This window comes from Mirounga leonina, unplaced genomic scaffold (assembly GCF_011800145.1).
Source record: "Mirounga leonina isolate KUSES-001 unplaced genomic scaffold, KU_Mleo_1.0 Mir_153, whole genome shotgun sequence".
Taxonomy (NCBI): Eukaryota; Metazoa; Chordata; class Mammalia; order Carnivora; family Phocidae; genus Mirounga; species Mirounga leonina.
The window spans coordinates 41580062-41601011 of NW_023270387.1; the positions used below are offsets into that span (position 1 = coordinate 41580062).

At 36.9% G+C, this 20950-nt stretch overlaps 1 protein-coding gene across 1 annotated transcript in view; it reads right to left on the minus strand.

Annotated features, from left to right (window-relative positions):
* FOLH1B (folate hydrolase 1B) overlaps positions 1-20950 on the minus strand; it is a 68615-nt gene that overhangs the window by 38399 nt on the left and 9266 nt on the right. The window contains exons 4-6 of the mRNA XM_035009406.1: positions 14792-14893; positions 7652-7777; positions 6636-6822 (exon numbers count right to left, since the gene is read on the minus strand). Coding sequence (XP_034865297.1) covers positions 6636-6822; positions 7652-7777; positions 14792-14893 — 415 coding nt within the window. The remainder of the gene's footprint in view (positions 1-6635; positions 6823-7651; positions 7778-14791; positions 14894-20950) is intronic.

Consider the following 20950-nt stretch of genomic DNA (forward strand, 5'->3'; position numbering starts at 1 on the left):
AAAAAATTCATGGCAACAAATGAAAATGAAATCTTTAGGATAATGCAAAGGCAATCCTAAGAGGAAAGTATATAGCAATACAAGCCTTTCTCAAGAAACAAGAAAGGTCTCAAGTACACAACCTAACCCTACACCTAAAGGAGCTGGAGAAAGAACAGCAAATAAAGCCTAAACCCAGCAGGAGAAGAGAAGTAATAAAGAGCAGAGCAGAAATCAATGAAATAGAAACCAAAAGAACAGTAGAACAGATCAACGAAACTAGGAGCTGGTTCTTTGAAAGAATTAACAAGATTGATAAACCCCTGGCCAGACTTATCAAAAAGAAAAAAGAAAGGACCCAAATCAACAAAATCATGAACGAAAGAGGAGAGATCACAACCAACACCAAAGAAATACAAACAATTATAAGAACATATTATGAGCAACTCTGTGCCAGCAAATTAGATAACCTGGAAGAAATGGATGCATTCCTAGAGATGTATCAACTACCAAAATGAACCAGGAAGAAATAGAAAACCTGAACAGACCTATAACCACTAAGAAAATTGAAGCAGTCATCAATAATCTCCCAACAAACAAGAGCCCAGGGCCAGATGTCTTCCCAGGGGAATTCTATCAAACATTTAAAGAAGAATTCATACCTATTCTTCTGAAACTGGTCCAAAAAATAGAAATGGAAGGAAAATTTCCAAACTCGTTTTATGAGGCCTCCATTACACCTTGATCCCCAAACCAGACAAAGACCTCATCAAAAAGGAGAATTACAGACCAATATCCTTGATAAACATGGATGCAAAAATTATCCCAAAATACTAGCCAATAGTATCCAACAGTAAATTAAAAGGATTATTCACCATGACCAAGTGGGATTTATCCCTGAGCTGCAAGGTTGGTTCAACATCTGCAAATCAAACAATGTGATACTATACATCAATAAAAGAAAGAACAAGAACCATATGATCCTCTCAATAGATGAAGAAAAAGCATTTGACAAAGTACAGCATCCTTCTTGTTCAAAACTCTTCCGAGTATAGGGAGAGGGCTCAATATCATAAAACCCATCTATGAAAACCCACAGCAAATATCATTCTCAATGGGGAAAAACTGAGAGCTTTCCACCTAAGGTCAGGAACACGGCAGGGATGTCTACTATCACCACAGCTATTCAACATAGTATTAGAAGTCCTAGCCACAGCAATCAGACAACAAAAAGAAATAAAAGGCATCCGAATCAGCAAAGAAGAAGTCAAACTCTTACTCGTTTCAAATGATATGATTCTTTATGTGGGAAACCCAAAAGACTCCACCCCAACACTGCTAGAACTCATACAGGAATTCAGTAAAGTGGCAGGATATAAAATCTATGCACAGAAATCAGTGGCATTCCTATACAACAACAACAAGACAGAAGAAAGAGAAATTAAGGAGTCGATCCCATTTACAGTTGCACCCAAACCATAAGATACCTAGGAATAAATCTAACCAAAGAGGCCAAGAATCTGTACTCAGAAAACTATAAAATACTCATGAAAGAAATTGAGGAAGACACAAAGAAATGGAAAAACGTTCCATGCTCATGGATTGGAAGAACAAATATTGTGAAGATGTCAATGCTACCTAGAGCAATCTACACATTCAATGCAATCCCCATCAAAATACCACCCACTTTTTTCTAAGAAATGCAACAAATAATCCTAAGATTTGTACGAAACCAGAAAAGTCCCCAAAGAGCCAGAGGAATGTGGAAAAAGAAAAGCAAAGCTGGCAGCATCACAATTCCGGACTTCAAGCTCTATTACAAAGCTGTCATCATCAAGACAGTATGGTACTGGCACAAAAGCAGACACATAGATCAATGGAATAGAATAGAGAGCCCAGAAATGGACCCTCAACTCTATGGTCAACTCATCTTCGACAAAGCAGGAAAGAAGGTCCAGTGCAAAAAAGACAGTCTCTTCAACAAATGGTTTTGTGAAAATTGGGACAGCCACATGCAGAAGAATGAAACTGGACCATTTCCTTACACCACACACAAAAATAGACTCAAAATGGTTGAAAGACCTCAGTGTGAGACAGAAATCCATCAAAATCCTAAAGGAGAACACAGGCAGCAACCTCTTTGACCTCAGCCGCAGCAACTTCTTCCCAGAAACATTGCCAAAGGCAAGGGAAGCAAGGGCAAAAATGAACTACTGGGACCTCATTAAGATAAAAAGCTTTTGCACAGCAAAAGAAACAGTCAACAAAACCAAAAGACAAGCGACAGAATGGGAGAAGATATTTGCAAATGACATATCAGATAAAGGGCTAGTATCCAAAATCCATAAAGAACTTATCAAACCCAACACCCAAAGAACAAAGAATCCAATCAAGAAATGGACAGAAGACACGAACAGACATTTTTCCAAAGAAGACATCCAAATGGCCAACAGACACATGAAAAAGTGCGCAACATCGCTCGGCATCAGGGAAATCCAAATAAAAACCTCACTGAGATATCACCTCACAACAGTCAGAATGGCTAAAATTAACAAGTCAGGAAACGACAGATGTTGGCAGGGATGCGGAGGAAGGGAACCCTCCTACACTGTTGGTGGGAATGGAAGCTGGTGCAGCCACTCTGGAAAACAGTATGGAGGTTCTTCCAAAAGTTGAAAATAGAGCTACATATGATCCAGCAATTGTACTACTGGGTATTTACCCCAAAGATACAATGTAGGGATCCGAAGGGGTATGTGCACCCCGATGTTTATAGCAGCAATGTCTACAATAGCTAAACTGTGGAAAGGGCCAAGATGTCCATTGACAGATGAATGGATAAAGAACTAGTGGTATATATATACAATGGAATATTATGCAGCCATCAAAAGGAATGAAATCTTGCCATTTGCAATGACATGGATAGAACTGGAGTGTTATGCTGAGAGAAGTAAGTCAATCAGAGAAAGACATGTATCATATGACCTCACTCCTATGAGGAATTCTTAATCTCAGGAAACAAACTGAAGGTTGCTGGAGTGGTGGGGGGTGGGAGGGATGGGGTGGCTGGGTGATAGACATTGGGGATGGTATGTGCTATGGTGAGTGCTGTGAACTGTGCAAGACTTGAATCACAGATATGTACCTCTGAAACAAATAATACATTATATGTTAAAAAAAATAAAAAAGAAGAAGAAGATAGCAGGACAGGAAGAATGAAAGGGGGGAAATCGGAGGGGGAGATGAACGATGAGAGATGATGGACTCTGAGAAACAAACTGAGGGTTGTAGTCGGGAGGGGGGTGGGAGAATGCATTAGCCTGGTGATAGGTATTAAAGAGGGCACGTTCTGCATGGAGCACTGGGTGTTATATGCAAATAATGAATCATGGAACACTACATCAAAAACTAATGATGTAATGTATGGTGATTACCATAACATAATAATTTAAAAAAAAAGAGAGAGAGAGTATACATTGATTCCATGTATATGAAGTTCAAAACCAGGCAAAGTAATCAATGGTGAGAGATACCAGCAGGTGGTTGTTCAAAAAAAGGAGCACAGGAGAACTTTCTGGAGTCATGAAAATGTTCTGAATCTTATTTTGAGTGACACAGATATATGCAATTAAAAATTTAAAAAAAAATTTTATTGAACTGAATTCTTAAGGTTTGTGTATTTTATTATATGTAAACTCTACTTCAAAATAAAAACATATTGTCATTTCTTCAAATTTAAAAAATATGAGTTATTTTTCCACTTTTCCTTCAAATTTTAAATTACTTAATAAGAACTTCAGGTGATTGCAAAAGTGTATCCTTTTTATGGGTAAAATGACATAATGATATGCGATGTGGGCTTTATTTAAAATTTTTCCTAAGTAACAACAAAAAAGGGAGTATAAAGAGATGAAACAAAATTGATAAAATATGTTGATAATTACCTCTATTTTTCTGTATGTTAGAACTATTCCATAATAAAAAGTAAAACTAAAAGGAAAAGAAAAGAAAAAAAAAAGGATAGGGCACAAAAGGGAATTCAATAAATGTAAGTCCCATAGGGATACCAGGGATACCATTTTCCTCCTCCAAATACTATCATTTAAATTTGAGGATAATCAACAGAAATATTCCAGTTAAGTTCATTTTATGTTCATAATCATAGTTTTGTAAAACAGAGATTAAGAGAAATTATATATAATTTTTTAACTTGGGAATAAAAAGAAGTAAGTGAAGTTCAGGTATATTTATCTGATTTTATTATAGAAGAATATGTGTTGTTGAAAAAAAAATCATGACAGTTCCAAGATTTACAAAGCCAAAATACGTAAGTTTTAAAGGAGTTTACAATTTGACAGAACAACCAGATGAAGAATAAATATGAAAATGCCACAGATACTTTGGCGACCTATTTTTTAATTTTTTTTTAATTTTTACTGTGTGGCATAACAGATTTTATTTTATTCAATTATTAACATATAATATATTATTTGTTTCAGGGGTATAGGTATTTAGGGGTATAGGTGTGTGATTCATTAGCCTTACATTGTGTTAACCCAGCACTCACCACAATACATACCTCCCCCACTGTCCATCACCCAGTTACCTCATTTCCCCAACCCCCTTCCCTCCAGCTACCCTCAGTTTGTTTCCTAAGATTAAGAGTCTCTTATGGTTTGTCTCCCTCTCTGGTTTCATCTTGTTTCATTTTTTTCTCTCTTCCCCTATGATCCTCTGCTATGTTTCTTAAATTCCACATAACAGTAAGATCATATGATAATTGTCTTTCTCTGATTGACTTATTTCACTTAGCATAACACCCTCTAGTTTCATCCACATCATTGCAAATGGCAAGATTTCATTCTTTTTGATGGCTGAATAATATTCCTGTGTGTGTGTGTGTGTGTGTGTGCGCACCATTTCTTCTTTATCCATTCATCTGTCGATGGACATCTGGGCTTTTTCCACAGTTTGGCTATTGTGGACATTGCTGCGATAAACATTGAGGTGCAGGTGCCCCTTTCGATCTCTACATTTGTATCTTTGGGGTAAATACCCAGTAGTGTAATTGCTGGGTCATAGGGTAGCTCTATTTTCAACTTTTTGAGGAACCTCCATACTGTTTTCCAGAGTGGCTGCATCAGCTTGAATTCCCACCAACAGTGTAGGAGGGTTCCCCTTTCTCCACATCCTCACCAACATCTGTCGTTCCCTGACTTTTTAATTTTAGCCATTCTGACTGGTGTGAGGTGGTATCTCATTGTGGTTTTGAAATGCATTTCCCTGATTTGGCGAGCTATTATATCCAAGATATACACCTTATAACCACACAAATTCAGGGGCACCTGGGTGGCTCAGTGGGTTAAGTATCTGCTTTCAGCTCCAGTCATAATCCCAGGGTCCTGGGATCCAGCCCTACTTTGGGTTCTCTGCTCAGTGGGGAGCTTGCTTCCCTCTGCCCCTGCTCATGCTCTCTCTTGCTATCTCTCTCTTTCAAATAAATAAATAAAATCTTTAAAAAAAAATAAGCCACACAAACTTAATGATCACAGATTTTTGTAAACCTTATCAAATAGCTGAGGACATTCAAAATAAAGTGGCTTCCTTTGTTAATGATCTACACTTTTACAGGGAAGCATTTCAGCCTTACACAAGCATGTGCATCTGGAGCCAGGTGGCTGGAAGCCCTCACTTAGCGGGGTGGTGATCTGGGCAGACACCCGCTTGTCTCCCTTTCCTCCTGTCAAGCAGAGGCAGTAATACTACAAGGCTAATAGGTCTGTTAATACGTGTAACAGCTGTCATTCAGGAAACAGTCCTAGAAAGTTATCACTATGGTGTTTATATAGCAAAGATGCAATAAGCATTTTCTGGACTCTATACTTTATTTTTTGTGTTTTTTAAAAAGATTTTATTTATTGAGAGAGAGAGAGTGTGGGGAGGGAGAGGGGCTAAAAGAGAGGGAGACAGAGAATCCTCAAGTAGACTCCACACTGAGTGTGGAGCCAGATGTGGACTCGATCTCACAACCACAAAATCATGACCTAAGCCAAAATCAAGAGTTGGAGGCTTAACTGAGCCACCCAGGTGCCCCAGGACTCTATATTTTAAATGTGCCATTTCGGAGGTTTATAGAACTTCTTTTCTGCTATCCCTTATCCATAACTAGGAAATCCAAAAACTTAAAAACCATAAATTTGGAGGGAATTTGCTTAGCATCAAAACCTGATTTGATGCAAACTCATTTGACAGCAAAATCTAGTTTGAGCAGATATGTGGTTATTCATATTATTTATCATTTATTATTTTCCTCTGCTTAGTATGATTATTCATACATTTTGTTGCAAAAATATTTATATGCCTGCTTCCTGTATCCTAGCCCAGCCTCCTGAGTGTTAGGCAATATATAGAATATGCCCCATATTACTTTTAAATATCTGAAAATATCAGAGTTCTAAAACCCATCAGGCCCAAGGGTTCCAAATAAGAGATAAGGGACATAAACCAATAATTTCCAGAGTTTGAAACTCTTTAACTTACTTCTTAGATGCAAAGAGAATTTTGAAAAGACATACTTGATCTCAAAATCCTTTAATAAAATCACTTAAAAAGGTTTTTTTTTAGTTTCCCATGATGATTAAGGTCCTATCACTCACCATTTGCTGGGTAACCAGGTGTGAGAGGGTCTCCTGCACCATTAAGATTTAAGATATTTCCACGCTGGACACCGTGTCCAGGAAGATTCCAACCATCTGGATAGGACTCCACCCCAGGAGCAAAGTAATCAGCAGGATCTGAGTACAGAATGACTCCTTTGGCCCCTGCCACCTGGGCGTTTTTAACCTGGAAAGAACAATGTCTCTCTTATTTCAGGTTGGTTGTTCCAGATTTGATAATATCAATTTTTTTTTGAAATTACACTTAAATGAATAGCCAAACTTTATTTTCAATCCTTTATCATTAGACCTACAACAAAGGACATCTCACAGAGTACTGGCTTTTGCTTTTTCCTACTTCAGGTTCTAAAAATGGGCTTCTAAGAAAAAAAATAAAATAAAATAAAAATGGGTTTCTAGGGATGGATCATCCCTCAGAGCTGTAGCTTTAGGAAATGTCCACAATAGTGATAGCAAGTACTTGCTGTTTCTTCCACTGGTCTAGAAGCACAAGAAGAAAGCAGACTCCATAGGCCAGATCTTTTATGACTGGGAGGGAATATTTTTGAAATTTAATTTCTCACAAAAGAGGAAAAAAAATGAACAGATCAAGTGATAGTAATTTTTTAAAACTGCTATGTAGAATTTGGTTTCTCTGATTACCTATATTAACAATTCACATTAAAATTGAATTTAGTATTTTCAAAGATAATATTAAAAAACGAAGATACTGATGGCAACAACAAATCCAATGAATGCTTCTACGTAGACCACAGGCATAATTTACAGGTATGAAAAAATATGCTTTGTTCTCCTTGAACTTCTACACTGGTTCAAACTCCAATGACCCAATTTAAAACCCCTGTCTATAAGCTAGTAAATGTGTCCTCCCCATAAGGTGGCCGTGTTACAGAATATGAAAGGATCATGGTCCTCAGAAAGTTTTAGGGATATGTTTCTACACATGTAAGATATTTTTTTATATTGGGGGAAAGGAAAAAAGAAATGATTTTTACCTTATTTCCTCTAAAAATTTTCCCGTATCTGGCAATCACAATCTTCCCAGAACAATTGATTTTCATGTCCCTCTCTAGTTTAAGGAAGTCTTCAGTCTGCGCATAGTTAACATACACAAGATCACCCTGTTGAGACCAGGAATGGTTTAGGACAAGCACGATTTAATACAAGGAGGTTTCTCTGCATTAGGACGGTTTCACATCTTTGAATGAGGGAAGAGGCAAGAGCATGCAAGAGAGTCAGAAAAGCACAAGACTCCTATAAGAGATTCAAGGGAGAAATGAACTTGAATTAGGACAACTGGCTGAGTTAGAAATGTATGAATTTAACAGTAAGCTTTGTTGATATATGTCTCCTCTAGAGTGGCTATAATGCTATAGAAGTGATCCCCCCAAAATGTACATGAATATATATACTGCCGCATGCAGTCTGAAGGGGTCCAGGCACCCTAGGTTAAGAAACCCTTGAGGACAGCTTCATTCTTAGAAGTTCCTTCACACTAGTAGCCTAATGGGTCTCCACTACCACCAGGTAAGGAAGAAAGGTCAGGTAGTATAGCTGCTTTACGGGTCTGGTTTCATATTACTAGTATGACTATGTGCAAATCTTAATAACATCTCTGAGTCTCAGGATTCTCATTTGCAAAATGACCTGTTAGATGAGATCAGGATTCTTCATTTTTTTCTCACCTACTCCCTAAATTAATTTTGAAACTCCCTCAACATCAGCCCCTCATATATTTACTTGACATCTAAAATTGCTTATCATAACTTTAAGTAGCTACAAAAAATGCAATTTCCAGCATATTATAACTATTAATATTTTGAGAAGCAATTTTACATCACTTTTTATATGCATCCAAAGGAATATACACACTATACTGATTTACTATTCCACATCATTCATTTAAAAAATACAGGAAGACACTCTTCAGTCAGAATTTTATCACCCATTTTCTCCTTGAACTTCTATCTTGCCCCCCCCTCACCAAAGAATTTTACTCTAAAGTAAAATATATTTGTGCTGGACACTGGGATGTGCTGTCCAGATTTCCCTTCGCTGAAGACATTCTTGTTCCAGCTGCAAGGAAGGTTTTCTGCAGACAGCCTTCAGTTCTCAAGCCTCTTTAGGAATTGCCTCAGCTACAGACAACCACTCTGCTCAAAGTCATGCCCCTTCCTGGGATGTCACACAGTGCATGACTGATCAGTGGGAAGTATAAAGCCTTGGACATTTTAGTCCAACCCAGGACAGTTCTGAAGAGCTCTGCTGACTCCAGAAATGCCCTTCAGGTCAGCCAAGCCTGTCCCTGAGCTGCCATTGAGGGTCACTGCTCCCTCTGCTCAATCCAGCTTCCCTTCCCTCCCCTGACACAACTATTGATCCCAAGAGAACACTTCTTAATTAATTAGCATGCTACATTCCATTTCAGTGTCTTGTCACCTAGGATTTGGGAATGCTTGGAAGTCTTTTCTTGATCACTGTCAAACTTCCTTTGATTAAGATTATACATATATGTGTGTGTATGTGCGTATATATGTGTGTATGTGTGTGTGTGTGTCTATTGAATTTTTTAAAATGTCTTGTGACAGGACGTATGTGCTAAGAAAATTCTTTAGGAGTAAGCTAATTATTAGTAGTATCAGATTGAGTCTAACAATATTACAAATTTGTGTAAATGATACCCAAGCACAAAATTTTACTTGAAATATATTTCTTAATGCTATTAGATGTTAAAACATCAGGTCACTGGATGAATAAATTGTTGCTAGAATGACACAGGACTCCACATTAGTTCTATTCACATTTCTTGTTTTTAGACCAAATTTCTGAGAAACTTTGAGATGGGAGTGAAAGAAGTTTTGTTGCAGAATTTTCACTAAGTTATATAAACTCCTTCCAAGTTACAACGCCCAAATCACAGACACTGATCTATTATCTGAGTTAATTCTAATGATGTCAGCTAGACGCTCAACTAGGCTCATCTAATTTTGTTCAGTTGCAAACCATCTGATTTGCCAAATCTCTTGTTACCCAGTTATGAGAATCTTTCACTATTGTCTCTTTGTCCAGAACCTCAGGGATAGTTACAACTCAGAGATATGCTTCATATTGTTTTAGGATGGGTGAGAGATGTCTTTCATTTGTAAAAATAAGAGAAAAATGATTATAAATAAGGAAGTACCAGCAGGACCTGACCATGGGCTAGTTTTCAGTCCAACATAACTGCATCCTGAGAAACTGGTGGTGGAAATGGATTTCTTTAAAACAATCTCATGTCTGCCTTCGGAAGTCTTCACACATCCTAGTTTGAAGTCCCTGGGCTGGACAACTTCTCATATCCTATAATTTTATTTTTAGTTTCCCTCTTCGGCTACATTTCTCCTAGCATGTGCACAACAAATGTACAACAGATACTAAAATAAAATTGTTTCCAAACTAATTCCAGGATTCATTTGACAAACTTGTTGAAAATGTATCATTATGAACCCGGCAGTGTTCTAGGAACTAGGGATACAGCACATTCCTGTCCTTGGAGGAACTTACATTCATGTGAAATGCAGAAAGATAATAATAAAAATAATAACTAATAAGCAAATTACATAGTATATTAAAAAGTGATAAGTGCTGTAGAAAATTGTTTCAAAGTTTAAACAGAATAGGCAAATAGTAAACTAGTACTTAGGTGCATGCAATTTAAACGAAAAAAGTCGACTGAGAAGTGATATTTGAATCTTTGCTTCAGTAAAGGGATTACTTTTAGCTCTTATATTTCTTCCTCAGACAATGCAATATTAATGCACTATTAATAACCATACTGTATGTCTCATTTATAATTGTTAGCCCTCCCTGGAGCTCGCTCTTATTTTGTGAATATAGAGTTATTAATCAATTTAATTTCAGTGAATTTTGTCTTAGTGTCGGTGTCTTACTTGAAATTTATCCCTATTTAATATCACTAACTCTGGGGAGACTACTTCCTTAAATGTCTGTAAATTGTGGCTATCTTTTGATAAATCTGCAATCTGCACAAAACAAATGAGGGATCGAAGGAGACATTAGTTTAAAAATGACAGTACACTTTTATTAAAGAGGGCACGTTCTGCATGAGCACTGGGTGTTATATGCAAACAATGAATCATGGAACACTACATCAAAAACTAATGATGTAATGTATGGTGATTAACATAACATAATAATAAAAAAAAGTAAAAAAAAAATGACAGTACACTTTGAAAATGAAAACAAATGTGATAGATATGTCCTCTGGGCACTTCACAAATGCAAGTTGTCACCATCAGTTAGAAAAAAAGCTTTGTTTTCAGACAATGACTTTCTTGTAAAGTTTACACTGTACCATTGTTCTATGACTGGGAATAAATACAATCTTGCACTGTTAGCCTAGAATTTTCCATTTCTTGCAAGCTTCCATCTTCCTGCTCTTGTTAATTGAAACAGAACCAGGAGACAAGGCCAGTGGCTCCCAAAGCATGGTTCTTAAGCCCTCAGAATCAGTGTCACCTAGGGTCTTGTTGGAAATGAACTATGAAGACCTACCCAAACTCAAGGGGGTGGGTGCTAGAACTGGTGTTTTACAAACCTTCTGGATTATCACGGTACATGCTGACCACCGTTTGAGAACCGCTAGATTAGATTATATTTTTATTTTATCTTATTTTTATTTTTTTCAAGATTTTATTTATTTATTTATCAGAGAGAGAGAGCACAAGTAGGGGGAATAGCAGGTAGAGGGAGAAGCAGGATTTCTGCTGAGCAAGGAGCCCGATGCAGGACTTGATCCCAGGACCCTGGGATCATGACCTGAGCCGAAGGCAGATACTTCACTGACGGAGCCAACCAGGCACCCCTACAGCGAAATAGATTAAGCACAGACATACATAACTTTAAAAAGAATTAGCATTGCACTGGCTGAGTTACAGGTGATCCAGTGAAGCACATCAGCCAGCAAACTCATCTAATATTTGAACAGAAACAAGAATCTCATGCAGGATCACAGACTCTATCTTCCCATTAATCAAGAAGAGTTTAGGTCTACTTGAAAGAAATGAGTTAATAATCTCTATGACTCTTATGAGTAGAATAATTCTGTCAAAGTCCAAAAATTACTTGGGGATGTCAATTGATTATACATTAAACCCACAAACTAATGTGGGAATAATTTTCTCCCTATAGCATTCTGTCTTCTTATCTAGAAACATAAAGTTTCTTTATATGTAATATTTTCACTGCTCAATAAATTTCACAGTGCTCTTCAACTACTTCATGCTCATTGAAGACTTGTATTTTATATTTTATGGCTATTTTAAACTAAATTTTTTGTTATATTTCCTGTTATTATACACTATGTCCATATATACTTATCTTCAATCTGATAATATTGTTATTTTTAAATAATGATATATTAGTATTTTTTGTATATTCTGATTATACAGATATATCACTGTAAATAATGAATTAATAAAGAAGACCCAAAGTATAAAAACATAAAGAGAACAGTTGAGCAATATTAAAATTAAAGATACCTTTTCAATAAAGGACAACTTGGGGCACCTGGGTGGCTCAGTCGGGTAAGCGTCTGCTTTTGGCTCAGGTCATGATCCCAGGGTCCTGGGTATGAGCTCCCTGCTCAGCCAGGAGTCTGCCTCTCCCTCTCCCTCTGCCCTTCCCCTGTTCGTGCTCTCTCTTGTTCTCTCTCAAATTCAAAAAAAAAAAAAAAATTCCTTAAAAAAATAAGAAAAGGGGAACTTAGATAACATGAACAAATGGGTGAAAAATTAGAAAAAGGTTTGTAATATTTAAACCAATATGGAATAAATAATTAAAATATTTAAGAAACCCTTAAAATCAGTAAGAAAAAGACTGGAAATTCAACAGGAAGAAGGCTATCCTTAGTCATTGCACAGAATAAAAACCAGAACAGCTAATAAATAAATATGTTTACAGATGAGCAACCTCAGTTGTAATCAGAGAAACGTGAATTAAAATAAAATAATAAAGTTATATAAACAAAAAGCAAAAATCATAAAGTTATATAATTTCAAGTGTTGATGAAAATATATGAGGAAAAAGGAACACTCATTTAGTGTCAGTGGAAGCAACCAACTGCTACAGTCTGGACATTGTGAAATTAAATATTCCTACAAAACAGCAATCCCACACTTGGTTTACTGTAAACAGAGAAACCCTTGCAAGCCCAGATGGGGACACATATGAGGACATTCGCTGCAACACTGTGGTGATGAGGATTTAGGAGTAAAGCAGCGCTCGAGGCTCAGAGAATGGGTAAGTTACATGTGGTGTGCACATAGCATGGGATGATAGGCAACAAGTAAAAAGTAACAAACTACCCTGACATAAAGCAACGTGGATAGAGTTTTTAAAGGCCACTGACTGGAAAGAGTAAGAGAACAAGTAAGACCTAAAGTTTAATGCTATTTACATAAATTTAAAATACATCAAACACAAACTAAAGCCATATGTTTTCAAGAATATGTACATTGCTGGGGCATCAGGGTGGCTCCATCGGTTAAGGGTCCGACTCTTGGTTTCGGCTCAGGTCATGATCTCAGGGTTGTGAGACTGAGCCCCACTGAGCATGGAGCTTGCCTAAGATTCTCTCTCTCCCTCTTCCTCTACCCCTCCCCCACTCTCTCCCTCTCTAAAGAAAAACAAACAAAAAAAGAATATATGCATTGCAAAGGACATAAATACATTGGGCAGGGGAAGAGGAATGAGACTGAGAACAAAGATGAGAGGTACCTTAACCTTGGATTAAGTCTAAGTGACTGCAGTACACCTAAGATCTAAAATATACTATCTCTTCACTTCCAATTGTTATATGCCTCATTCCTATCTCATGTCAATTATGGAATAATTATGATTGCCAGCATTCTATTTATGTGCTAAATATTAGACAGAATTTTTCTAATATTATACCATTAAGATGTAAACTATTCATTTGAAGTGAACTTCATACAACCAATGGATAATACTCTTTCATTCTAAGTTTGCAAGTTTTTAAATTATAAGTTAATAAATCAATACATTTGAAAATAAAAATAGTATTTTCTCTCTTACTTATTAAAAGATATGGCACTTCCTGATATTAAATCATCCTTATGTTCTTGCAATAAATCCTAATTGATTAAGCAAATTTTTTACCTAGGATGTTTCCAATAAGAGCCTTCTATTGAGTGACAATCCAATATACCCAACTGTCAATTAGCAACTTCTTGTGAATATATCCCAGGCACTTCAACCCAATACATCCAAAATTGAATTTACTTACTGTCAAGTATTATAATAGGAGAGACAACTTTTAAAAAGATGTTAATAATTATACTCAACTCTTTCAAATTTAGCGTTCTTATAAAAAACAAAGTACCTCACACGAATCTGGGGATTGACTATAGAATTTTAGATGATAGTTATGCACACTGCTTTATTGAGTAGACCACACAAAATTTTCTAGAATGGACATTCATGCTCTTCATTTGAAAATGGCAACAATACTCTTATTCAAATTCTTTGAAAACTAATCAGTGCTATGCAACAGTAGTAATTAATGCTGTATTTTCATACAATGGAAATTACTTAGCAATAAAAAAGAACAAATTAAAAGCTAAAACACATGAATCTCATAGACTACACTTAGTGAAAGAAACTGGACACAAATGATTACATGCTGTACAATTCCATCAATATGAATTTTTAAAATAGGCAAAACTAATCAATGGTAGCAAAAACAATTAGAATGATTGACTGGCAGGGGGTAAGGGGTGTGGTACTGATTGAGAAAAGGCACAGAGGTACTTTCTGAAATGATGGTAATATTTTGTGTGTTAAGGGGTTTGGATTACACAGGTATATACATTTGTCAAAAGTCAATAAATGTACATTTTGGATTTCTGCATCTCACTGCAGTAAATTTTATCTTTAAAAACTGTCAACAAAACAATAAATAGTGCTTTTTCTTATTAAGAAATTCTACTGTCCTAACTGTGAAAAGGGGGTAAATTTGGATTATATAAAAAATCTCCTTATAGCTGTTCAATTGTTGCCTGCATGTATGAGGGGGTTCTGTTTGTTATTTGTATATTATTACATTGCATATTTACCTCTGGCATCCCCTGGGGAGAGAAGGCATTAAAAGGTGGCACAACATCTGAAACATTTTCATATCCTGGAGGAGGTGGTTCAAATAATGATGAGTTGAAAATCTGGAAAAGCAAAATATAAGTCAAAACTAAGTTAGGTAAAGTTTGATTACTACAAGCAAACAAGGAAAAATGTACATTATCATTTTTGTCAGTAGAGGGTTTTGTATTTTGTATTTTGAAAATACATATCAAATACCCAGCACTGTGCTAGAAGAATAAGCCAAAGACCCAGGGAGGATCTATAAAGCACCAGGCTTTGATTTAGGAGGAAAATTTTAACACCCAAATAAAAAGTATCATTGTATTGTAATCTCAATCCCTTATAACATTGCTAAGATAATTATTTAGCAACAAATTAAATACCAAATTCACTTTAATAAAAAAAATTACATTGGGGGGATCCATATCTAACAGTATCTAGATACACTGAACAACATTCACACTGAAAAGAACTAAAGATGCTGAACTAAATATAAAATATTATATTTTTAAGTGTATCATCAAATTGGGAAAAAAAAATAAAAAGGAATACTCAGAAGCCAAAAAAGTGGCGTGAAAGCAGGAATCCTGAGAGATTGCACTAAAGTCTGCCTTTGCCTTAGTTGGATCCATCAGAGCCCAAACAAAAGGCACAGGAGTTTAAAGAAATTCTGAGATGGTCAAGCATAACGCTGGGTTGCCAAAGAACAACATCCTTCAGGGTTAAGGATACACTAGAGACAAACCCATTGGATATATATATGAGGATCTGTAAAAGAAAAAAGAGGGGCACCTGGGTGGCGCAGTTGGGCATCTGACTATTGGTTTCAGCTCAGGTCTTGGTCTCAGGTTTGTGGGATCGGGCCCCAAGTTGGGCTCCGTGCTCAGCATGGAGTCTACGTGGGATTCTCTCTTCCTCTGCCCTCCCTCTGCCCTACATCTGCGCTCTCGCTCTCTCTCTCTAAAAATAAATAAATAAATAAATAAATAAATAAATAAATAAATAAATAAATAAATAAATCTATCTTTAAAAAAAGAGAGAGACGAGAATAAAAAGACTGTGGAGGAGCTAAATTTGAAAATATAATGACTAAGAATTTTCCAAACTGATAAAAATTATGAACTCTTAAGATTCAGATCGTCCAATGAATCCTGACCAAACTAACGAAAAAATAATCTACCTCCAGACCCATCGCAGTAAAATTATGATATTCAATATACTATTTAATGTTAAAAGTTACAAAAGAGAGATTATACAAGAAACCCAAACAGAATAACAGATTAGCAGCTGACTTCTCAACAACAATAACGAAAGCCATAATGCTGTCAAATATTCTCTCCATGTGTGAAGGGACAGTAACTGCCAAACTACAAATCTAGGTCCCACAAAAACATCCTTCCTTTTGAAAATGAAATGGGGGTGCCTGGGTTGCTCAGTCGATTAAGCATCCGACTCTTGATTTCAGCTTGGGTCATGATCTCAGGGTGGTGCGACTGAGCTCCGAGTTGGGCTGCGAGCTGGGTGTGGACCCTTATGCACCCCGCCTCCTACTCCAAAAAAATTTAAAAAAGGAAATTAAATGAAAGCCACATTTTCTACCAAAAATTAATAGTTTGGAGCCAACAGATATTCACTTAAAGAAAATCTCTAAAGGATATCATTCAACAAAACAAAGCCTCTAAAAGAAGCTCTAAGATGATTCAGAAAGACTAGTAAGCAAGGTATCCTGAATATGTGGAAAAAATGAATAAATATGTACTGTATGTAATATGAAAAGCAAGTATTATTCAAGTTGACAAGAACAAGATTGAATTAGAATTATGGGCATAAAGCGGTAGGGTATGACCAAAGTGAAAGTATTCTAAGATGTTTGCCTTGTAGAGATATTGATTGAGCCCACATATACTTTAAGGTTTTGCCGAGTCATTTTGACCTTGGTAAAGGTTCAAGTACAGCTTCTCTGGGAGCCCAGAAGCAGGGCCCACAAACATGAAAAGTTGAAAATTCCCTTTCTTTTTTTTTTAGATTTTTTTTAGATTATTTATTTGACAGAGAGAGAGAGAGTCAGTGAGAGAGGGAACATAAGCAGGGGGAGAGGGAGAAGCAGGTTCCCGCTGAGCAGAGAGCCTGATGTGGGGCTCGATCCCAGGACCCTGGGATCATGACCTGAGCCAAAGGGAGGCACTTAATGACTGAGCTACCCAGGTGGCCCTAAAATTCCCTTTCTTTTATCACAACCAGGAGTTGATTTGGGGGATATTTACCTCTATTTCTTTAAATAACATGCAGTGTTTCAGATTTAGGCGTTATCTATGAACATTGTGACAGTTCAACTGCTTTTGTCCCTCTGTCACACCTATTAATGGTTTTGTACCATCACCATGTCCAAGTGAAATTTAATTATTGTGACTCTTCAGACCTGCGTTCTGTGGTAAACTGTAAACTTTTACTCTCCTGCACAACACACACAAGTTCCTCCTTCCACAGGCAACCAATATGACTAGTGTTCTACAGATTCTACCAGAAATATTTTAAATATATATAGACACATTATCTTATCTTTGTTCACAAAGATAACATATGCTATAGATTGAACTATATACTGCCTTTTTTTATGTCACAAAATTTGTAAACTAAACTGTTTTGGTTACACTGAGAATACATAATTTGAGGCTACATTAGTGAATTCTGGAAAGTGAGCAATGCTCTCTGGTATATAGTCTATCTTTGATAAAGTCACCCAAAATAGTTGTTTCCCTGACCTTACAAATTTCTCCCACATGTTAGAATAACTCATAAACTTGCTCTAAAATCCACTTGTTCAGAGAGGCTGTAAAAGTGAAGATTACCATATAGGCAAATTGAGTGAGATCAACTTGAATACTCCCTTGGCTGAAAGACGTGCTGATGCAAGGACTTTGTTTCTAGATGGTTTTGTACTGCACTTTACTACAATTTCTTTTATAATCTTTCCCAATGATTCAGATGGGTTTCCTACGCTATGTGTGTCAGAAAAATTATGGGCTAAATGGAGGATGTGGGGATTTTTAAAGGGTAGTAATTGATACAGTTTCACGGTAGGTTCTGTGTGCCTCAGAAAAGGTAGATATTTCATGGCACCTGGGTGGCTCAGTCAGTTAGACGCTGCCTTCGGCTCAGGTCATGGTCCCAGGGTCCTGGGATAGAGCCTCGCATCAGGCTCCCTGCTCGGTGGGAGGCCTGCTTCTCCCTCTCCCACTCCCCCTGCTTGTGTTCCCTCTCTCACTGTGTCTCTCTCTGTCAAATAAATAAAATCTTAAAAAAAAAAAAAGAAAGAAAGAAAAGGTAGATATTTGGTGCTCTAGTTGGGATAACATAACGTTAGGTTCACTCCCGGTCTCCCATCACTGTTTGTACCCCTGCCCAGGACCAGGGCCATGTACAATGTCACAAAGTAGTGATAGATATCCAAATTCCAGGGGAATGTTTTTAATGTCTCACCATTAATTTTGATAGTTGCTGGGCGCCTGGGTGGCTCAGTTGGTTAAGCGACTGCCTTCGGCTCAGGTCATGATCCTGGAGTCCCGGGATCGAGTCCCGCATCGGGCTCCCTGCTCGGCAGGGAGTCTGCTTCTCCCTCTGACCCTCCCCCCTCTCATGTGCTTGCTCTCTCTCATTCTCTCTCTCTCAAATAAATAAATAAAATCTTTAACAAAAAAAAAAATTTTGATAGTTGCTGTGACCTTTATCAGGTGATGTTAATTAACTTCCTTTCCAAGTTTACTAAGAGTTTTTATCGTGAATTTATGTTTCATTTGTTCAATTTTTGGGGGGGGGTATTTTTTGAGATGAGGATGCAATTTTTCTTTTTCATAATGATAATTATATTATCCATATACATACATTACACATTTGGCCTGTCTGTTTGCAATTTGCTTGTTGGGTTATCGTTTCTAGATTATACTTGCCTTAAAAAATGAGTTGAGTTTTTAATATTCTTTGAAATAGCTTGTGTTATATTTAAATGATCTTTTACTTTAATCTTTCAAACTTAAAGGAAAACCAGTTGGTCTTGATGCTCTGTGTTGTGGGAGTTTTTGAAGTACTGATTTAATTTCTTCAATATTATAGAACTATTTGGATTTTGCATTCTTGTGTCAAATTTCACGTTTTTTCCATTTCATCTGAGCTGTGAATTATTGGCATACTTCTTCCTAGTATTTTCTTACCTTTTCCTATCTTTCTTATCTGTGCAGCATCTATAGATATGCCTCTTTTTTTTTTTCTTAACTCCTTATTTATTTATGCTTTCCTTGTATTTTTTCCTTATTAATTTTTGTCCTTTAGGGGACAAAGGGGGTCATTTGGGTGGATTACCTCATCAGTGCTGACCAGGTAATTCCAGATTGACTAGTTAAAGGTCACATTCCTGGGAGAGGCTGAAACTGCATTAGGTTAGGTATTAAATCTTGGTTTTCTAAGTGGGTCTCAGTACAAGTAATTCAATTTTGGGCCTGTTGTAACTTTTCCTTTAACAGATAAAAACAATTTTAGAATTGTTGGTGAATAGAAACACTTAGGTAGTGACCCTCTTTATCTCTTAATAAGGTTTTTGACTTTGCTTTAAAATTTACTTTATAAGATAAAACCATTTTTTAAGTCAATATTTACTTGGTATTTCTTTTTCAGTTTTGTTACTTTCAGACTTGTGATGTTGTGTTCAAGTCACTCCTTATAAAATAGTACACAGCTGATTTTACTTAGTCTGATATGCTATTTTTAATCAGACAGTTTTTTCCTTTAAATTTTTTCTAATTACTGATACACAGCATTTAAGTCACTTTTGTTTTCCTATTACGTGATTTTTACTCTTCCTTTTCCTCCCGAATGCTCCATTTTTCTTTTGTGAAAATCGTGTATCCTGGGCAGCTGCCTTAACTTGGATTCAAATAAAACTCTTTTCCTTTTCCTTTAAAATTTATAAGGTTTGGGGTCCCTGGGTGTCAGTCGTTAAGTGTCTGCCTTCGGCTCAGGTCATGATCCCAGGGTCCTGGGATCGAGGCCCTCATCAGGCTCCCCGCTCAGAGAGGAGCCTGCTTCTCCCTCTCCCTCTGCCTGCTCCCCCTATTTGTGCTCGCTCTCTATCAAATAAATAAAATCTTTAAAAAAAATAAAACTTAAAAGGTTTGTTCATTCTGTGTCAACAGTTGAATATTGCTTGCTTCAAGAAATAGGGAGGAAGCAAGGCATTTTGGAGAAGTACGTGACTATGTTCAAATGTACTTTGGATGAAAATAAAAAAGGAAAATGAATTAATGATATAGCTTTTAAAAAATTAGGAAGATTTAGGCAGTGTGATATTGTGATTTATAATAAATATATATTTGATCTTCATCCCATTTCTGGCACTGAGCTCCTAAAACCTCCTAAAAGGAATTTCCTGATGAGAGCAACAAATGTGTCTATTGTTATGTTAACGAGGTAACTTTTGGACCCCACTTAAGGATGGGTGCAGGTTGCAGGAGAACCAACTTAGTGATTAGAGGGTTGGAACTTTCAGTCCCACTGCCAACCTCTCAACCAGGAGAGAGGAGCTGGAAGTTGAATCAATCATCAATAGCTAAGATTTAATCATCACACCTGTGTAATGAAGCCTCCATAAAAACCCAAAAGACCGGGTTCAGAGAGCTTCTGGGTTGGCGAACACATGGAAATGGGAGGGGATTGGGGCTCCTAGAGAGGGCGTGGAAACTCTCTGCTCTTTCCCACATACTTTTTCCTATGCATCCTTCATCTGTCTACTGATCCATATCATTTATCATCCTTTTAATAAATCAGTAATCTGGAATGTAAAATGTTTTTTTCAAATGTTAATTTGCTCTAGCACATTAGTCAAACCTGAGGAGGGAATCATAGGAACCTCTGATTTCTGCCCGTCTGTCAGAAATACAGTTAACAACCTGGGCTTTCAACTGGCGTCCTGAGTTGAAGGGGGGTTATTGGAACCTCCAGTCTACAGCTCGTAGGTCAGAAATAGGTTAACAACCTGGGCTTGCAACTGGCATCTGAGTGGGTGGGGAGGGGGCAGTCTTATGAGACTGAACTCTTACCTATGGAATCTGATGCTATCTCCAGGTAAATAGTGTCAGAATTGAGTC